Here is a 16,686-nt window from a genome sequence, read left to right as displayed (position 1 = left end):
AGGCGGCGGGCCACCGATGGTCGACGCCTGCGCGGGACAGCCTGGATGCAACCTTTGGAGGAGATTAGGAAACTGCGCCTAATTCCCCCCTCCTGGACGCGCCATCTTGGCTCGAGTGACTTTGAAACACGAACTCCAGGTAGGCCGCTCCAGCGCCATTTTGGATCTAGCTGCACCAGTTTCCCGGGCGATGGAGGGCGGAGCCTGGCGTTTCTGGAAGTCGGAGGAGCAGCCAGTCAAAGCCGGCCAGCATCCAAAGCAGCGGAGGACGAAGGACTTCAACGTTCGCGGACGCGGAGCGGTTTACGCAGCGGAGCGGCCGTCGGACATGCGCGCGAAGGGCTCGGCGAGCGGAGCCACGTCGCGCTACGTGTTCGGTGGGATAAGCGATCTGTGACGCGCGCGGCGCAATAACGGCGCGAGCCAAGCGCTCGTTCCATCGACAGCTAGCCGCCGCCAGCCGAGCTAGCCAACCATTTTAGAGCCTCGCTAGCCTGCGGTGCGGGCTGCTTGGTCGGTGCGGGGCACCGTGCGCGCGGGAGCCCCCGAGTCTGGCACTACCCAGCGGAACGACGCGAACCCGAGGCATGTAACGAGGCGTTCTTCATCTCCACGCCCGGCCCTCCGCTCCGCTCCCCGGCGACTCTCCAGCTAGCTCGCGGGCTAGCCAGCCGACCAGAGGCGTAGCTCGAGTGAAGGTGGGGCCGCGGAGTGACAGCTAATGTGGCTAGCCGGCCAGTGCGGACTCTTGACTCGCCTCCGGTTCTACCGTCACGGGCATTTGGGGGTTTAAATCACCTGCAGCGTCCGGTCTGGCGGAAAACAACCGTATTTCTGTGTGAAGAGTCCGTCGTTGATACCCCCAAACCCCGCGTCGCTGCCATATCTGGGGGAGGAGAGCATCCTCGTTCCACCCAAATGACCATGGCGGACGACGACGTGCTGTTCGAGGATGTCTACGAGCTGTGTGAGGTGATCGGGAAGTAAGTACACTCATATATTGATCTCGGTGAGCCATTTCCTTTCGCCCTCTCCAGGTGCCTCACGCAACGCGGCTGCAAAGGCCGCGCGTAATTGCGCTGGTGCTCCTACGCGTGGACGTGCAGGTTGTTCAAGGGGAAAGTTCACTGTCGCGTCAGTGTGCGCTGTTAAACCGCATGTAGCGTTAGCTATAACGGGCCCGCTGAGCCCTCCGCCCGGTCGGTGTCTTAGACGTGAGCTTCCTTTGATTGCACGTGGCTTTCATCTCCTTCTCTGAATCGCCTGGAAAACTTCCAAATGCACAAATGGGATTGATCACTTGTTGTGGAGTCGTTTGTGGACGGTGGACAGGTGGGCGGGGATTTACCTTTGTTCTAAATGATGCCCTCGGATAGTTACAGACAGGCATGCTAATCAATAACCAATAACCAATGCAGTGAATGATCTGAGGGCAGAGGCACGTTGAAACCAGGCGTTATAAAGGCGTTCTGGAAATTGAAATCCACCCTGGCATTAGTGTTGGAAGCTTGGAAGGCTGACCCCCCCCCCCCCCTGAAAGCTTGACTCACTGGAGATCTGAGGGTCCATTAAGTCTGTTCTGGGGGGAGACAGACCAAGCCTGGGGCCCTGTCCTTTATCCAGAGACTCTCTGTTGTCCTGGATACTAATTGGTGGTTCGTCCTGGACCTTTACCTTGGGGTCCCGTTAACCAATAGGAGGAGCCGCGGTGCAAATTAAGTTTTTATGGTTTAATTTGACCGCCCGTATTAGCACGGCAGACAAAGGGGTGGAAGGATTGTGTGAAACAGACAAAGGTATTTCTCTCCACCTCGGTCTGGGTCAGTGTTTGGCTGTTCTAGTGCAGCAGTCGGACCGGTCAGAAACCGTAACGGGATGTAGATGGAGGGCGGCACGCCGGCGGTTCCCACGCGGTCCAGCTCGGTCGGTAGCGCACGGCTGCATGATGATCCGGAGAACCCCGGTAAAGACGCCGGACGCCACGATAAAGAGCGGCGGATGCCTCTCGGCCTGTCAGGCCTTTTGTGAAACTGCAGGTGATGCATTCAGTGTGTCCCGGCGTGCCGGGATGTGCTGCAGGAAGATGGGGAGCATCGTTCTTCCTCAGCATCACGATGGAGGGGAAGGGAGGCGGATCAATGGAGACGAGTGGAGCAGGGGAGAAGGGGAGAAGGGGAGAAGGGATTGGCTTGGCCCTGAGGCCGAGGATATAAATAATGCCAGCAGACACTGACTGCAGCACTCTGCGTCTCCCGCTTTAACCCCGCGTTTACTGTCAGCACCACAGGCTCCGCCTCCTTAATTACACTCGCAGAGCATAGCCGGCTTGTAGGCTTGAACGCATTTGCTGAAGGTTTTCAGACTGAATTCATCCTCCTGACGGGATTGTAAATCGGTTCCTTCTAAATACACTACAATGCTGCTTAGTACCGAGCGTTGTCGTGGCGATTGCCTCTCTTTATTACAGACTCGTGCTGTTTTATGTCTCTCTGTTTCTTGCTGACCTTTGACCGGCTCATTTCAAGCTTGTCCATAAACCCTATTATCCAGTCCCTCCCTGCTTCCGACCTCTATTGTTGCTCGGAGAAGGAGTCTATTCTTGTCCCCGGCCGGCTTGTCGGAGAGGAGCAGCCTGCCTGGGTGGGATTGGGAGCGCCGGGGAAGCCGCTGCCTTCCAGTAATTCCCTTTAAACTGGGATTGTGAGGAAAGCCACACTCGGTAGTTTCCTGTGCAGAAAGATTTTTGTTTTGGCAGCTTGAAGCAACTGTGGAGAATTTTGCTGAAGCCTTTGATTTGACTCGCGTTAAATCAAAGCGGCCTTTATCAAGAAAACGCGTCTGAAACAATCGAGTGAGATTTGCGTCTGCTGCCTCACACCGTCCCCATCACGTCGTTCAGGGGGGGTTGGACCGGGACGAAGGGCCACGTGAGCAGCTCTGCCCTGGATTAGAAAGGCTTCTAAGAGTTTTTCTGCGTTCCCGAGTGTGTGCAGTGCTGCTGAGGGGCCTTTGGGTGACCTTGTGTTTCCAGCGGCTCCGGGGGCTTTGTCTACCTCAGCTCAGCTGCGCTGATGAAGGCTTCTATCTTCTCATTGTTGAGTCTCGGTTGAAGGTTTTACGGTGACGTTCGTCTAGACGGTTCTGTTGATGCGTTTCTCCTTTGCCTTCCCGATTAAACGCTGAACAGCAGCTGCTTCTATTCCTGCTGTTGAATCTGTCGTATCAAATGTAGAGTTTTGTAAAGGCGCTTTCATCACGCAGTGGTGTGTGGTAGCATTGTGCGTTCAGCTGTGTTAATGCACAAATAAGGATTCCAGTTATTTTCCCTGAAGCATATACCTCTGAGATGCTGATGTCATTGAGAGCTCAGAGCTGAAAGCCGGCGTTCATTAGTACCTGAAGCTTTTTAATACGTTCCACCTTTGATTCTCGAGGCCTCTGAGTCGCATGGCAACAGCCGGAGCTGCGGACGCGAGAAGGCGCGTCTGATTTTACTCGGGATGTAAATGCTCATTAAACTCTCATGCGGCTGCGCCGCTCTCGTTTCAGTTGAGATGAAACGGTCGGGTGTCGGTCGGGTGTCGGTCGGGCCGCTGACCGGACCAACCCGGCTGAAGGATGACTCGAGCAGCCCCTCTTCATTGCCTGCATGGTTCGTTAATGTTGGGCTGTGGAAGCCCTGCTGGAGTCTCGGCGTTCTTTGCGGTTGTTTTTAAACGCCGATCTTCATCAGAATACGTCGTTTGAGCAGCGGAGCGTCGATGCTCTGGTATCGGTTGCTTTCCTCTTTAACGCTCCCCTCGCCTGCTTGCTCCTCTTGTCCTGAACACGCTCCTTTGAGCTCCTAGCACTCAGTCTATCAATAGTTGTGACTGGTTGGTGTGAAAGCAGAGGCCGGACTCTGCCGGGCGTTTAAACAAACCTGGATCCTCTTCTGGCGTCTAAGGGGAGAGGCTTTTCTTCCAAAGAACCTCCGCAGGGCATCTCGCGCTCCAAATTTCAGTTTGCAAGTGGAATACTAATTTCCGGCGCTCATATTCACAGGGATGCAGCTCATTTGCATCGGAAGCACTTTGTGCTTTGTTGCTTTGAGACTACATTTGAACTGCAGTGAACCTTTTGGAAGCCAGAAATGAAATCGGCAGCTTGGTTTTGGGCCGCGGGCCAAACGGCGCCGATGCTCGGCTCGGAGTCGCTTGGCTTTAGATCGGACGGAGAGTTGAGATGAGCCGAGGAGCGTCCTGTAAAGATGGGCCACTTCAGGCTAATGCTTGACGGATGCTGCAGTCGGATGCGAGCTCCGTGTGGGCGTGTCGTATGAACCGCTCGGCACAGCTGCGGTGATGTCAGTATGGCGTGCGGCCACACCGCTTCCTCTGACACACACGCACACACACACACACACACACACACGCTGTCCCTCCATCGCTTTGTCTCTTACACTGACTTGTTCTCCCGTAATGCCTCTATAATGGCTACTGTACATGGATGAATGGCTACTTAATTTATATTCCAGATGATGAGATGAATTGCCCCCCCCCCCCCCCCCCCCCCGTGCTGTACTGTCGGCTATCCTTGTTCAGAGACTGACGCCGCGCTCTTCCCATGAACTGATTACAAATGGGGTTGAATCATAAAACGTGGCAGGTTCACCCCCCCCCCCCCCCCCCCTCATTGCTTAATGGGGGTGATGAGTTTTATTGACACACATTAGACGGCTCCTGCGCTAACTCCCCGATGCGTCACCGCTGCTCAGATGCAGATCTGGGGTTGTTGTAAGGCCGGATCACGTGGGTCAGAAGTCCCATCATGCACCCTAATCCTCCGTTCAATGGGCCGGGGCGGCGCAGCAGCTGCAGCACGTCGACCCGGGAGGTCACAGGTCAGCGTGCACACACACTGCTTCCAGTTGTTTGTGTTGGTTAATCATTACGGCGGATGCGAGACACAAACGTGAAAGCCAGTCGGCTGCAGCTCGCACGCTCGCCGTCTGCGCCGACGCGTGAAGTGCTGCTTTGCCACGAGCTCGTTTGCTATAATTCTGTGGAGCGAACTTTAACGGCCCCCACGTCTTTGTGCGCATGCCGCTGCTGTGTGTTTGTGTCTATAGATGTGGGCTTCAAATGGCTTTGGCTCCGCCTCTTAAGGATTGCAGACAGCTGTGACACGGCAGGGGTGTGTGTGTGTGTGTGTGTGTGGGTCAGGAGACACAAACCATCCTAGTGTGTCTGCATTCAGCGTCTGCACACACCCCTACGTTCCTGGTTTAATCTCATGTGTGCTTCATGAGGTGCAGAATGAGAATAAGGTGTTAGTTTACATTCATTTAACATTTGTGTTCATGTGCAAATTGTAAAATATAATATAAAATCCATCTTTTCAATCGCATCATCAAGACTGAAATTAAATGAGAAATAAAGGAAAAGGCCAAATTGTAATTATATACAGTTTTCTATCGGCGCTCCAGAAGAAGCAGACAAAGTAATGTATGGTATGTGTGAACCGAACTAAATCCTCCAATCACGATGTGATCGGGTGCCGGTAGCCGCGTTGTGGGGTCGGGGTGCCGTTTTACTGACCCGATTAGTTGGGCCCTGAGGTTTCGTTCGGCCCCGACCGCGTTCACCTTTTAATGCAACGCAAAACCCCGAAGCTCTGCTGACGTCCTGTGAGGCTGGACAGGAGGACGTGCTTTAGCTTCCATATGTGACATAACGGTATGATATCGTCTATGAATAACCGTGGTGGGGGGGCCACCCTCGCTCAGGTCTCTATAGTAACGCTTTTATTTTAGCTTTAACAGCTGTGCAGCACGCCACTACTCTGTAGTTCCCACTGGCGCCAACACAGACGCTCAACAATGTGTTCGGGTTTGTGTCTGCGTCCTAACTGAACACGCTCGCGTTGCAGGGGCCCCTTCAGCGTGGTCAGACGCTGCATCAACAGGGACACGGGCCAGCAGTTCGCCGTGAAGATCGTCGATGTGGCCAGCTTCACCTCCAGCCCCGGCCTCAGCACAGAAGGTGAGCAGCAGCAGCCCCGGTTCAGCCCGCGGGTGCAGGTGCAGGTGCAGGTGCAGGTGCGGTTACACCAGCCTCTTATCCCGACTCCCGTCTGGAGGTCTGAGGATTTACTCTGTAAAAGTGATTTGCATCGTTGATGGAGGATCCGGGTCTTATCTTGTACCCACAACAGGAACAGGAACCGTTCACGCCACCTTGTCCTCATTGTGTTACATTAGACACGATCAGATATTGATTGTGTCTAATATAACACACACACACACACACACGATCTATAACGGCATATGTGTGTTGTAATATCTCACATGCAGCCCTCAGATGAATCATATGTTGTTTTGGCTTGCGTGTCTGTGAAGCATGCCATGTCGCACCGTGTTGGAGAGCGTGTGTGCGTGTGTGTGTGTGTGTGTTGGCGTGTGTGTGTGTGTGTGTGTGTTGGCGTGTGCTGCGTGCCATCTGCGATGCACCAGTCAGAGATTAGCCCGGTAGCCAATAACGAAGATGGAGAAGGCGTCTTTACACCAGTGATTTCCAGACGGAGTCGAGGGACGCTCCGTCACGTTATTAGCATCGGACCGAAATGATCTTTCTGCAAAGCTTGAATGAACCTGGAACGGCAGTAAAACTCTGCTCATTTATTCTCAGTGGTTGTAAAAAGGGTTTGTTTAGATTTAGCAGTCCTTATTTGTTTGAGTTTACTTTTGATGTTTTTCTTTTAATTAAATTAAACCACTAAACCGTGGGTATTGGCGCTCTGAGAGCACAGTGGATAGTAAATTAGCAGCTGCGGCCCAGGAGTGGCTGTTCACATTCCGGAGGGCTAACGCTTGTCTTTAGTATGCTAAACGCAACAAAACTCCAAAGCCGCTCCTGAAGTTTCTGTCGTCCATCAGAGAGTGGAGCGGCGTAGCCGTTTAGCCGTTTAGCTATTCCACCCGTAAGCTCAACTGGCGAGAGCCGAATTTTGAGCAGAAACGTTCACCAGCGACGCTAACTAGCCTCACACTGCTAGCTGTCTCCACCTCCGCCTGCTACAAGCTGCGGCTGCCAGCCTGCATGAAATTAGCTTAACGTCGTAGATAAGAGGGAGAAGGGTCAGCGAGAAGTTATCGGCGTAGCACTAAAGGTGCAGCCCAGCTTCCAGCTCGTCTGTAAATGAATGATCCGTCTCCGAGGGAAAACCTCCAGAGTTCCTGCGTCGAGTTCAACATCGCCCGTCTTGAAGCGAGAAGAGACTTTGTCAACCAAATATCATGGCTATTACAAAACGTCGTTTACGGTCCAGCCTCGTTTGTGCTCCAGGGATTGGTGTCCCGTTAACGGCCTCCTTGTGTGACTGAATCGAGCAGGAACTCGGCAGGAGGCTGCTCCTTCTGACCGGGCTCAGAGCTTCTTCTTCTGGGACCACGTTCTCTAGATCGTCCCAGAATCGCCGTCGGCATGAAAGCGAGTGAGAAGAAAGGAACCGCTCACCGTTGTGTATGAGCGAGTGAGAGCGCAGGTGATTAATGGTGTAATTATCGGACCCTCGCAGCCTGTACTGCACAATCTAATAGAGATTAATGTGGAGGCGGGGCTTGTGAGCACTTTTCAGCCAACATTAAAGGTTTATGGATGAACTTGAGGTGCAGCGATGGTGCAGTCTGCGTTAATCAGTCGAGAGCCTGTTTGGCTCCGCCTGGTCTCTGCTCGCTCGGCTGCAAACCTCCAAACCGCGCGGCGAGGTGAACCAGCGTGACGTCACACAGACTCCATTGAGGGAATCGATCCCAGACTCGTTGTTCACCCCCGCGCTGTCTGCTCGCTCTCTGCTGCGTGGACACTGGCTCGTATTGTTACTCCGGGGGGGGGGGGCGAGGACGACTGGCTGCAGGGAGCAGTAGAATGAGGGTCTCTGTGGTGGACACGCGGCGCCGCGGCTCCCTGTTGCATAACGAGGCTGCTCCGTCACGACACAACAACGCGTTGTTCGTCAGCCCTCCAGCTCGTCTCCAGCTCGTCTCCAGCTCGTCTCCAGCAGCCCCTCGGTCTGTCCCGTCCTCATCGTCCCCTTTGTTGGTCGTGTGCTCTTTGCAGTGTGGATGTGTGCGGCTCAGGTTTTGGATTTGAAACTGGTTGAGATGAGTTTCACGTCAGACGTGGACAGCGTCTGTAAAGAACGTAAATGCAGCGCTCAACATCGCCCTCTGGTGGCGGAAACGAGCCGGTCGCAGGGGCGTAATGTGATTGAGCACAAATGAGCTTCCCAGCAGCTCTCTGGAGTTTTCCTGGATTCTGATTGGTTTGTATTTGTTTGGTGCGCTCTCATCCTGTGGGGAAATGACACGAAGCCCACTTCTGACATTTAATGGTTTGGAAATGGCGAATGGGAGGCGGTTCAGTGCGAAACGCTGGAAGCACCGATGCCTCGTTATTTCACCATGCAGCTGATCAGCCATTGCGTTCGGTGTGCGTGTTTCTGCCATGAAAAGATGGGAAATGCCCTTTATTACTAATCCATTTAGGTTTACGGCTGCCCTCAGACCATGAAGCGGAGCTAAACGGGATGTGAACATCTCCTGATCACATGTCTAATGTCCGCCTGGCAGATCTGAAGCGGGAGGCCAGTATCTGCCACATGCTGAAACACCCCCACATCGTGGAGCTGCTGGAGACCTACAGCTCTGACGGGATGCTCTACATGGTCTTTGAGTTGTAAGTCTGCATGATGTCATCACACATCTGGCGTTTGTTTTTGGGTGAGGTGGCTGGAAATGAGACAGACGCAGCAGACACAGACTCAGATAGCCTGCAGGCGGCGGATGGTTGCCGAGGGCCTTCATTTCATGGGTGGGGGGCAAAATATCTGTAATGAATCAGGTTTGGTTTTATACGTTGTTGTTTTTGTGCGGTTGATTCAGACTTTTATTTTGTACATTTGTATTTTGGATTAGATGAAATTGGATTTTTGGTTTATGCTGAGAAGTTATTTGCTAATTTGCAATAAATTAGACAGAATCTCTCCGATCACTGATTAATGCATCAGTAATATAACATAACGTCCACTGGGTTAATCCAGCTTCCTGTTTCATGACCTCTAACCTTTCCCTCTCACTCTCCCCAGCATGGATGGAGCTGACCTTTGTTTTGAAATCGTGAAGCGAGCGGATGCTGGCTTTGTGTACAGCGAAGCGGTGGCCAGGTAGGACACAGACCGGGAGCATCTTAAGGCTGGAGATAAAAGACTTTGTGGATGAACTACCCCCCCCCCCCCCCCCCCCCCCCCCCCTCTGCTTCCTGTCCATCCAGCCACTACATGAGACAGATTCTGGAAGCGCTTCGGTACTGCCACGACAACAACGTGATTCATCGCGACGTAAAGGTGAGCTCCAAATGTGTCGCTCGCTCCCCGGGGGGTTGAAACCTTTTTATAACGTCATTAAACAACAACAACAACAAGTGTGAAGCGGCCCCTGACTGCCGTGAGATGAAGGTCAGCACCTCTTCATCACGCCGGCGTCAACGATCGGTCCTGCTCGAGTTCTTATCGCCAGATTAGCGTCAAACAGGGACTCCAATAGGATTAGCCGCCCGACCAGATGGAGCCACCCAGAACCAGGACATAGACCCCCCCCCCCCAGGGATCAACACAACCCTGCTTAGTGTAACAACGGACAGGTTTCAAGTCACAACGGGAAGGTTTGTGCCCGTCAGAGACGAGAGGACGGCTTCGACGTGTGATTCTTAGTCGCACCTCCAGCGTTTAGTCGCACCTCCACCTTATTCACCGTTACCTGCAGGAACATTCGCTGAAGGGAACACGGATGGCGTGCTTTTATTGAGCGTTCATCTCCACGTGCAGAACGCAGGAAGAATCAAATCACGCACATTTATTTAGGACAGAATCGGGGTCACTGTTGAAGGTGTTGGTCAGTCCCGTCCGCCGGGGGGGGGCGTTGAGGACACGGATGCTTGTTCTGGGGGCGGGATGGATAACGCGATGGCAGCGGACGGTCGTCTGAACTCGGCCGTCGAGCTGTTGGACGTCGTGTCCTTCAGGAAGCCGAGTCGGTTTCCGAGTCGGCGTCCGAGTCGGCGCCCGAGCGCTTGCAGGGCCGCTTTACGCACGGACCCGGATAAGAGGAAGTACATGACCGGGTCCAAGCAGCTGTTGAAGGCGGAGAGTAGCAGCATCACCTCGTTGGTGCGGTTCAGCAGCTGCAGGTGGTCACACGACGCCGCCTCGCCGAGCTGGGACAGGATGTAGACGGGCCGGAAGGCGTGGTAGGGCCCGAAGCACAGCGTGAACAGGAAGAGGACGAAGAAGGACTTCCTGGCCGTTTGCTTGTATTTCTGCGCATTGGGAAGGTCCGGCTTGTCCCGGGACGCCCTCAGCAGCTGCGACGCGATCTTCCCGTAGGACGCCACGAGCGTGATGAAGACGAGCCAGAACAGCAGCACCAGCAGCCCGTTGAAGTAGGCTTTGCCTTTAGCTTTGCTGCTGCGCCGCTTGTACTGGAAACACTTACCGGCGTCCTCTGTGTCCTCCGCCGTGGCGATCATGGGGACCAGCGCCACCACCGACAGACCCCACAGAGCGCCGCACACCGCCCAGCTCCGCGGCGCCGTGCTCGCGCCCCTCTGCGCCCTGCCGTTGCCCTTTAGCCTCAGGTATCTGTCCAGGCTGATGAGCCCCAGCAGTGCGATGCTGATGTACATGTTCATGTAGAACAGATTCCCCACCGCCTTGCAGGCCACGGCCCCCAGAGCCCACTCGTCCCCACGCATGTGGTAGCAGATCCTGAAGGGCAGGCAGGCCAGGAGGACCAGGTCAGCCACGGCGCAGTTGATGAGGAAGACTCTCACGGAGTTGTGGCTCGAGTGCAGGAAGAGGAAGACCCAGAGGGCGAAGGCGTTCCCCGCGAGGCCGAAGAGGAAGAACAGGGAGTACAGGACCGCCAGCGGCAGACGGAGCGCCGGGTCATCCAACGAGCACGCATCCGTCTGGTTGGGAGCGGTGGCAGAGGGCAGGGAGGCCATCGAAACGGGGAGAGGGGTTAGGAGGAGGAGGAGGAGGGGGGAGCGATCACTGAGAAGGAAGAGGAGAGTTCAGTCAGATCGTTGATTCTCATTAGTCTGTGAGGACCCCCCCCCCGAGGTGCTTCTCGTTGGAACGCTCCACACTGCACATCATTATTAGCGTTAGCTTTTGTTCTAGCGCGTCTTTACCTTTCTCCCGTCGGGTCATCGATCGTTCTCACGTCCCTCTCGGGCGCTTGTCCTTCCAGTCCTTGTCCTCCTGCGTTCTCGTCTGTCTCTTCTTCTGTCCTCTCCTCACAGCGTCTCGTTGCTCCGCCCCTCGCTCACCCCTGTTACGAGAAGTGCAGCATCTGCACACAGGAAGTGGCTCAGCGCCGCGCGGGGGCAGGTGCTTTAATGCAGCAGCCACAGAATTTGGGTCTGCGTTGGAAACTCGAACTTAAGTGACGCTAAACTGCATTTTAAATTCCGCTGCTCTATCCTGAGGAAGGGGCCGCTTCCTGTTTTGAGGTGCATTCGCTGAATCCATGCTTTTACGGTATTAACCCGTTGGCGTGCTGTTTAACGCTCTCTCTCTCTCTCTCTCTCTCTCTCTCCTCTGCAGCCTCACTGCGTGCTGCTGGCTTCCAAAGAGAACTCCGCTCCGGTCAAGCTGGGGGGGTTCGGCGTGGCCATCCAGCTGGGAGAATCCGGTTTAGTCGCTGGAGGTACAACCCGAGCGCTCTCTTCCTCTTAGAGACTGAATCTGTACATGGAGCCCCCCCCCCCCCCCCCCCCCCCGGGTGCTTCCGTTGCTCATTAGCGGTAGCAATCACTGAGACGCGCCTCCTCCTGCGCTCCCCAGGTCGAGTCGGGACTCCTCACTTCATGGCCCCGGAGGTGGTGAAGAGGGAGCCGTACGGCAAGCCGGTGGACGTGTGGGGCTGCGGAGTCATCCTCTTCATCCTCCTGTCTGGCTGCCTTCCTTTCTACGGAACCAAGGAGCGCTTGTTTGAGGCCATCATTAAGGGGAAGTACAAGGTAGGCGCAAATCTCCCAGAGATCATTGCTGTAGCCGAGCACAGCGGCGAGCTCGCTTGTGTCGCCATGCTGCGGTGGGTGAAGGTTGGACTCCTTGGTTACTCCTTGGTTACGGAAGACTACGAATAAACCCAAAGTGTCAGCAAAAAGAATCCCCAGATAACGGTCGTCTACATTTCCTGGTTTCCTGCCTGGCGCAGTCCCAGCAGGGAATCCACCGACTTCTCCATCAGGGTACGCTTCCAGGGTTATTCAGTGTGTGTGTGTGTGTGTGTGTGTGTGCGTGCGTGCGTGCGTGTGTCCGTCCAGATGAACCCCCGTCAATGGGCTCACATCTCCGAGAGCGCAAAGGACCTGGTGAGACGCATGCTGATGCTGGACCCTGCAGAGAGAATCACTGTCTACGAGGCCCTGAACCACCCCTGGCTGAAGGTGAGAGCGTGCACACACACACGCACACACGCACACACACACACACAGAACTGGAATGTTTTAATGAAATAAGTCACTTGGAAAATGTCGTCGACTCGGCAACACTTCCTTCCTCTCAGAATCACAGCTTTGCTTTCACGTCCACGTTGATTGCTATATTTGTGTGTGTGTGTGTGTGTGTGTGTGTGTGTGTGTGTGCGTCCACGCTTACTTACGTGTGTGTTTGTGTGCAGGAGAGGGACAGGTATGCCTACAAGATCCACCTGCCTGAAACGGTGGAGCAGCTGAGGAAGTTCAACGCCAGGAGGAAGCTAAAGGTTAGCGAAGCCTACAGCTGCTGAGCGTTAGCATACCCTCCCTCCCCACGCTACAGAGCTCTAGCGAGGCTATAATGGTCGCCCCGTCCCTGCTCCCTTTCCCAGGGTGCAGTGCTGGCTGCTGTGTCCAGCCACAAGTTTAACTCCTACTATGGCGACCCTCCAGAGGAGCTGCATGACTTCTCTGATGATCCCACCTCCTCAGGTATCTCGCATCAGAGCGCAATCCCAGGTTCAGATTAGTGTGTGTGTGTGTGTGTGTGTGTGTGTGTGTGTGTGTGTGTGTGTGTGTTACGTCAGGTCAGGCCGGAGGTGAGCCCGACATCTCGTCAGAGTATCTAGACCAGCGATGTGATCCCCAGCTGTCTTTAGAACTTCCTCCGTTTCCAGGAAGTCGTGTGTTTCCCAACAGCCTCACTTCCCTGTCTCGGACACCAACTTTCATTTCCTTCCACGCGCAGACGTTTGGATGTGACCCTTAGATTACGTCGTACCCCCCCCCCCCCTCCTCCAGACGTTTGGATGTGACCCTTAGATTACGTCGTACCCCCCCCCTCCAGACGTTTGGATGTAACCCTTAGATTACGTCGTACCCCACCCCCCAGACGTTTGGATGTGACCCTTAGATTACGTCGTACCCCCCCCTCCAGACGTTTGGATGTAACCCTTAGATTACGTCGTACCCCCCCCCCAGACGTTTGGATGTGACCCTTAGATTACGTCGTACCCCCCCCTCCAGACGTTTGGATGTAACCCTTAGATTACGTCGTACCCCCCCCCCCCAGACGTTTGGATGTGACCCTTAGATTACGTCGTACCCCCCCCCTCCTCCAGACGTTTGGATGTGACCCTTAGATTACGTCGTACCCCCCCCCTCCTCCTGACGTTTGGATGTAGCCCTTAGATTACGTCGTACCCCCCCCCCCCCAGACGTTTGGATGTGACCCTTAGATTACGTCGTACCCCCCCCCCCCTCCTCCAGACGTTTGGATGTGACCCTTAGATTACGTCGTACCCCCCCCCCCCCCCCCTCCTCCAGACGTTTGGATGTGACCCTTAGATTACGTCGTACCCCCCCCCCCCCTCCGTGGGAGGGAGGAGTCTGAGGGTTGTCTGTTTCCTGGTGTTCCGAGGCTGTTGGTCGGCTGCAGCTCTGCTTCCTGTGACTGGAGTTGTTGATCTGGAATAAACCTCAGTAAACAGATCTGTGCTGTTAAAACCGGCTCTCAGCAGATTATTGTGTGCTTGGTGATTCTCTCTCTCTCTCTCTCTGCTGAAGCGCCACCTCTCCTCTGCCTCCTTTCATTCCCTCCCTGCCTCTGAATCTTTATCATCAGCCTTTTTAATTTCGTTTCGAGGTGTTGACCTCTAATCTCAGCCTTTCTTTGCTGTCGTTTTTTCCCTCTCCTCTGTGCCGTCTCTAGGACTGCTAGCCGCCGAAAGTACGTATCCCCCGCCCCGCCCCTAGAATCCTGATGTGATATCATCATGACGTCATCATCGTGTGCATTTGTTTTGCGTAGCTTTGGATGATGTGGGTCCAGCTCCTTGAGAACGACTTCTTTCCTTTGTCCCTCTCCTCGAGTAAAACGTTCGCTTTCACCACCTGTGAATACGCTCTTCCGTTTCACGCATCCTCATTATTCCGACGGCAGAGATTAAGGGAATATTCTCATCTATTCCAGTGAGCTGAATAAGATGCTTACGTGCTCCACTGTCCCGACTAACAATGGGATTTGCTTTCATAATCCGGGTTCTGCTAAAGCCGTTCCCCTCAAACACAAAACGTCGTCACGCTTTCAGCGATTCGGCCGTGATCGATCCGCACGCGGGTACAGCTTAAAAAGTGGCCTTTTATTGGTGCGATCTGATGCATGGCGACACCAAGAGCTTCTCCTGCGGCGGCGTGTTTTCACGCCTCACAGGAATTCCCGAGTCAAAGTTAGCATCGTGCTGTTAATAGTCCATTTTTAACTGGCTTTTGAAGGGAAGTCTGCGCTGCGTGTCGAATGGTTAATCCGGCGGGAGATCGTTCCTTTAGTTTCCCTCTGCGTGTATTTGTTTGTTCCATTTTTTCCGGCCTGTGCTGCTCCTAATCCGTCATCCACACTTCTGACTCTCTAAATGTGACTTCCTCCTGACGGTGTATTGACGCCATGTCCGCTGTTTCTCTGCTTTTGCTGCATGTGTGGGCGATGCAGCAGGTACTTGGGCTTCACTAGCTCTGAGTGTTTGTCTCCGTTTTCCTGGTGTTTGTCTTGACGCTCTTTTTCAGTTTGCCTGTTTGTGTTTGTGTGTCTGTGACGTCCAGTGTTGGCCTTGTTGTGACGTGTTGTGTGTGTTTGTGATTCAGTCTGTGTGTGTGCGTCTAACTTGTTTGTGTGTGCACAGGAGCGGTGTCGCAGGTTTTGGACAGTCTGGAGGAGATTCACGCTCTGACGGACTGCAGCGAGAAAGACATGGACTTCCTCCACAGCGTCTTCCAGGATCAGCACCTCCACACCCTGTTGGATGTGAGTAACTGTAATACCTCACATGTCCAGCAGGCGGCTGGATTCTTCTCGTGCGATTGGTGGATGTCAGCAGGTGCCTACTCATCTTATTTACTGCTTGTGATTCCAGCTTTATGACAAAATCAACACCAGGTCATCCCCTCAGATCAGAAACCCTCCCAGTGACGGCGTGCAAAGAGCCAAAGAGGTGCCGAAACCCCCCCGCCCCCCCGACAGGGTGTCAGCGTTTACTCTGAGCCGCCTCCATCTTCACACGTTCGCTTCCCTTCACCAGGTGCTGGAAACCATCTCGTGTTACCCGGAGAACATGGAGGCCAAGGAGCTGAGGAGGATCCTCACGCAGCCGCACTTCATGGTGGGTTGATTCACGTGAAGCAGAGTTCTTCTGATCCGCGGAACTCCCTGAGCCTCAAAGCTCCTTAGCCCCCGAGCTGGAGACGAGGAGGAGCTTTACTGCGGATAGAGGGGGGCGTTTGGAGTCAGGTGGCAGGAGCAGCTTTTTAAGGAGGATATTAGACGGCGTTGAAGCTGAAGGTTCGTCTGTGGTCGATGTCTGAAGGTCGTTTCTGGACGGCGTCGGTCTCAGTGTCACACAGCAGCTGAAGGTAGGATGCCTGGAGCGGAAGGCCATCCGGGCCGGAGCTGCCACGCCTCGGGTTCCGCTCGGACCAGTGAGCTGACTGGGCGTTAGCATCGTAGCGCAATTCACGTGCTCTGATGGGCAGATGTGATCGTTTGGTACAGAGACGTGTGTGTGTGTGTGTGTGTGTGTGTGTGTGTGTACGTGCGCTGCATGGCATGAACGCTGCAGTAGCTCCTCCCATCCTGATCCTCCAGTCTGAACACTGACCACGTCTGCTGTTGCTCCAGGCTCTGCTGCAGACCCACGATGTCGTGGCCCATGAGGTCTACAGCGACGAGGCGCTGAGGGTGACCCCCCCCACCCACCTCCCCCTACCTGAACGGAGACTCCCCCGACAGCACCAACGGAGACATGGACCTGGAGAACGTCACCAGGGTCCGCCTGGTCCAGTTCCAGAAGAACACGGATGAGCCCATGGTGTGTAGAACCACACAACAACCTGCAGCTGCTACACGGCGTGCACGTTTACGCCCCGCAGCTGCTACGCGACGTGCACGTTTACGCGCTGCAGCTGCTACACGGCGTGCACGTTTACGTCCTGCAGCTGCTACGCGGCGTGCACGTTTACGCGCTGCAGCTGCTACGCGGCGTGCGCGTTTACGCGCTGCAGCTGCTACGCGGCGTGCACGTTTACGCGCTGCAGCTGCTACGCGGCGTGCGCGTTTACGCGCTGCAGCTGCTACACGGCGTGCACGTTTACGCCCTGCAGCTGCTACACG

The 16,686-nt window shown here is 54.7% G+C and overlaps 2 protein-coding genes across 2 annotated transcripts in view; one reads left to right on the top strand and one right to left on the bottom strand.

Annotated features, from left to right (window-relative positions):
• The first annotated feature begins 753 nt into the window (after positions 1 to 753).
• LOC137911856 (peripheral plasma membrane protein CASK-like) overlaps positions 754 to 16,686 on the top strand; it is a 16,361-nt gene continuing 428 nt past the window's right edge. Inside the window, 17 exon segments of the mRNA XM_068756200.1 lie at positions 754 to 983; positions 5,911 to 6,023; positions 8,612 to 8,717; positions 9,127 to 9,204; positions 9,312 to 9,384; positions 11,647 to 11,749; positions 11,887 to 12,062; positions 12,372 to 12,494; positions 12,728 to 12,811; positions 12,917 to 13,016; positions 14,236 to 14,253; positions 15,013 to 15,015; positions 15,203 to 15,324; positions 15,434 to 15,511; positions 15,599 to 15,679; positions 16,195 to 16,260; positions 16,262 to 16,384. Of these exon segments, the coding sequence (XP_068612301.1) occupies positions 919 to 983; positions 5,911 to 6,023; positions 8,612 to 8,717; positions 9,127 to 9,204; positions 9,312 to 9,384; positions 11,647 to 11,749; positions 11,887 to 12,062; positions 12,372 to 12,494; positions 12,728 to 12,811; positions 12,917 to 13,016; positions 14,236 to 14,253; positions 15,013 to 15,015; positions 15,203 to 15,324; positions 15,434 to 15,511; positions 15,599 to 15,679; positions 16,195 to 16,260; positions 16,262 to 16,384 (1,512 nt within the window). The 5' untranslated portion in view covers positions 754 to 918.
• On the bottom strand, positions 9,883 to 11,289 carry LOC137912062 (probable G-protein coupled receptor 34). The gene is given in 3 exon segments (XM_068756411.1): positions 9,883 to 9,992; positions 9,995 to 11,091; positions 11,232 to 11,289. Coding segments are annotated over 2 exon segments (1,158 nt in total). The 5' UTR covers positions 11,043 to 11,091; positions 11,232 to 11,289.

Source organism: Brachionichthys hirsutus, chromosome 24 (assembly GCF_040956055.1).
Source record: "Brachionichthys hirsutus isolate HB-005 chromosome 24, CSIRO-AGI_Bhir_v1, whole genome shotgun sequence".
NCBI classification, from domain to species: domain Eukaryota; kingdom Metazoa; phylum Chordata; class Actinopteri; order Lophiiformes; family Brachionichthyidae; genus Brachionichthys; species Brachionichthys hirsutus.
Note: the sequence above shows the minus strand (reverse complement) of the source record. Positions and strands in the feature narration are given on the sequence as shown.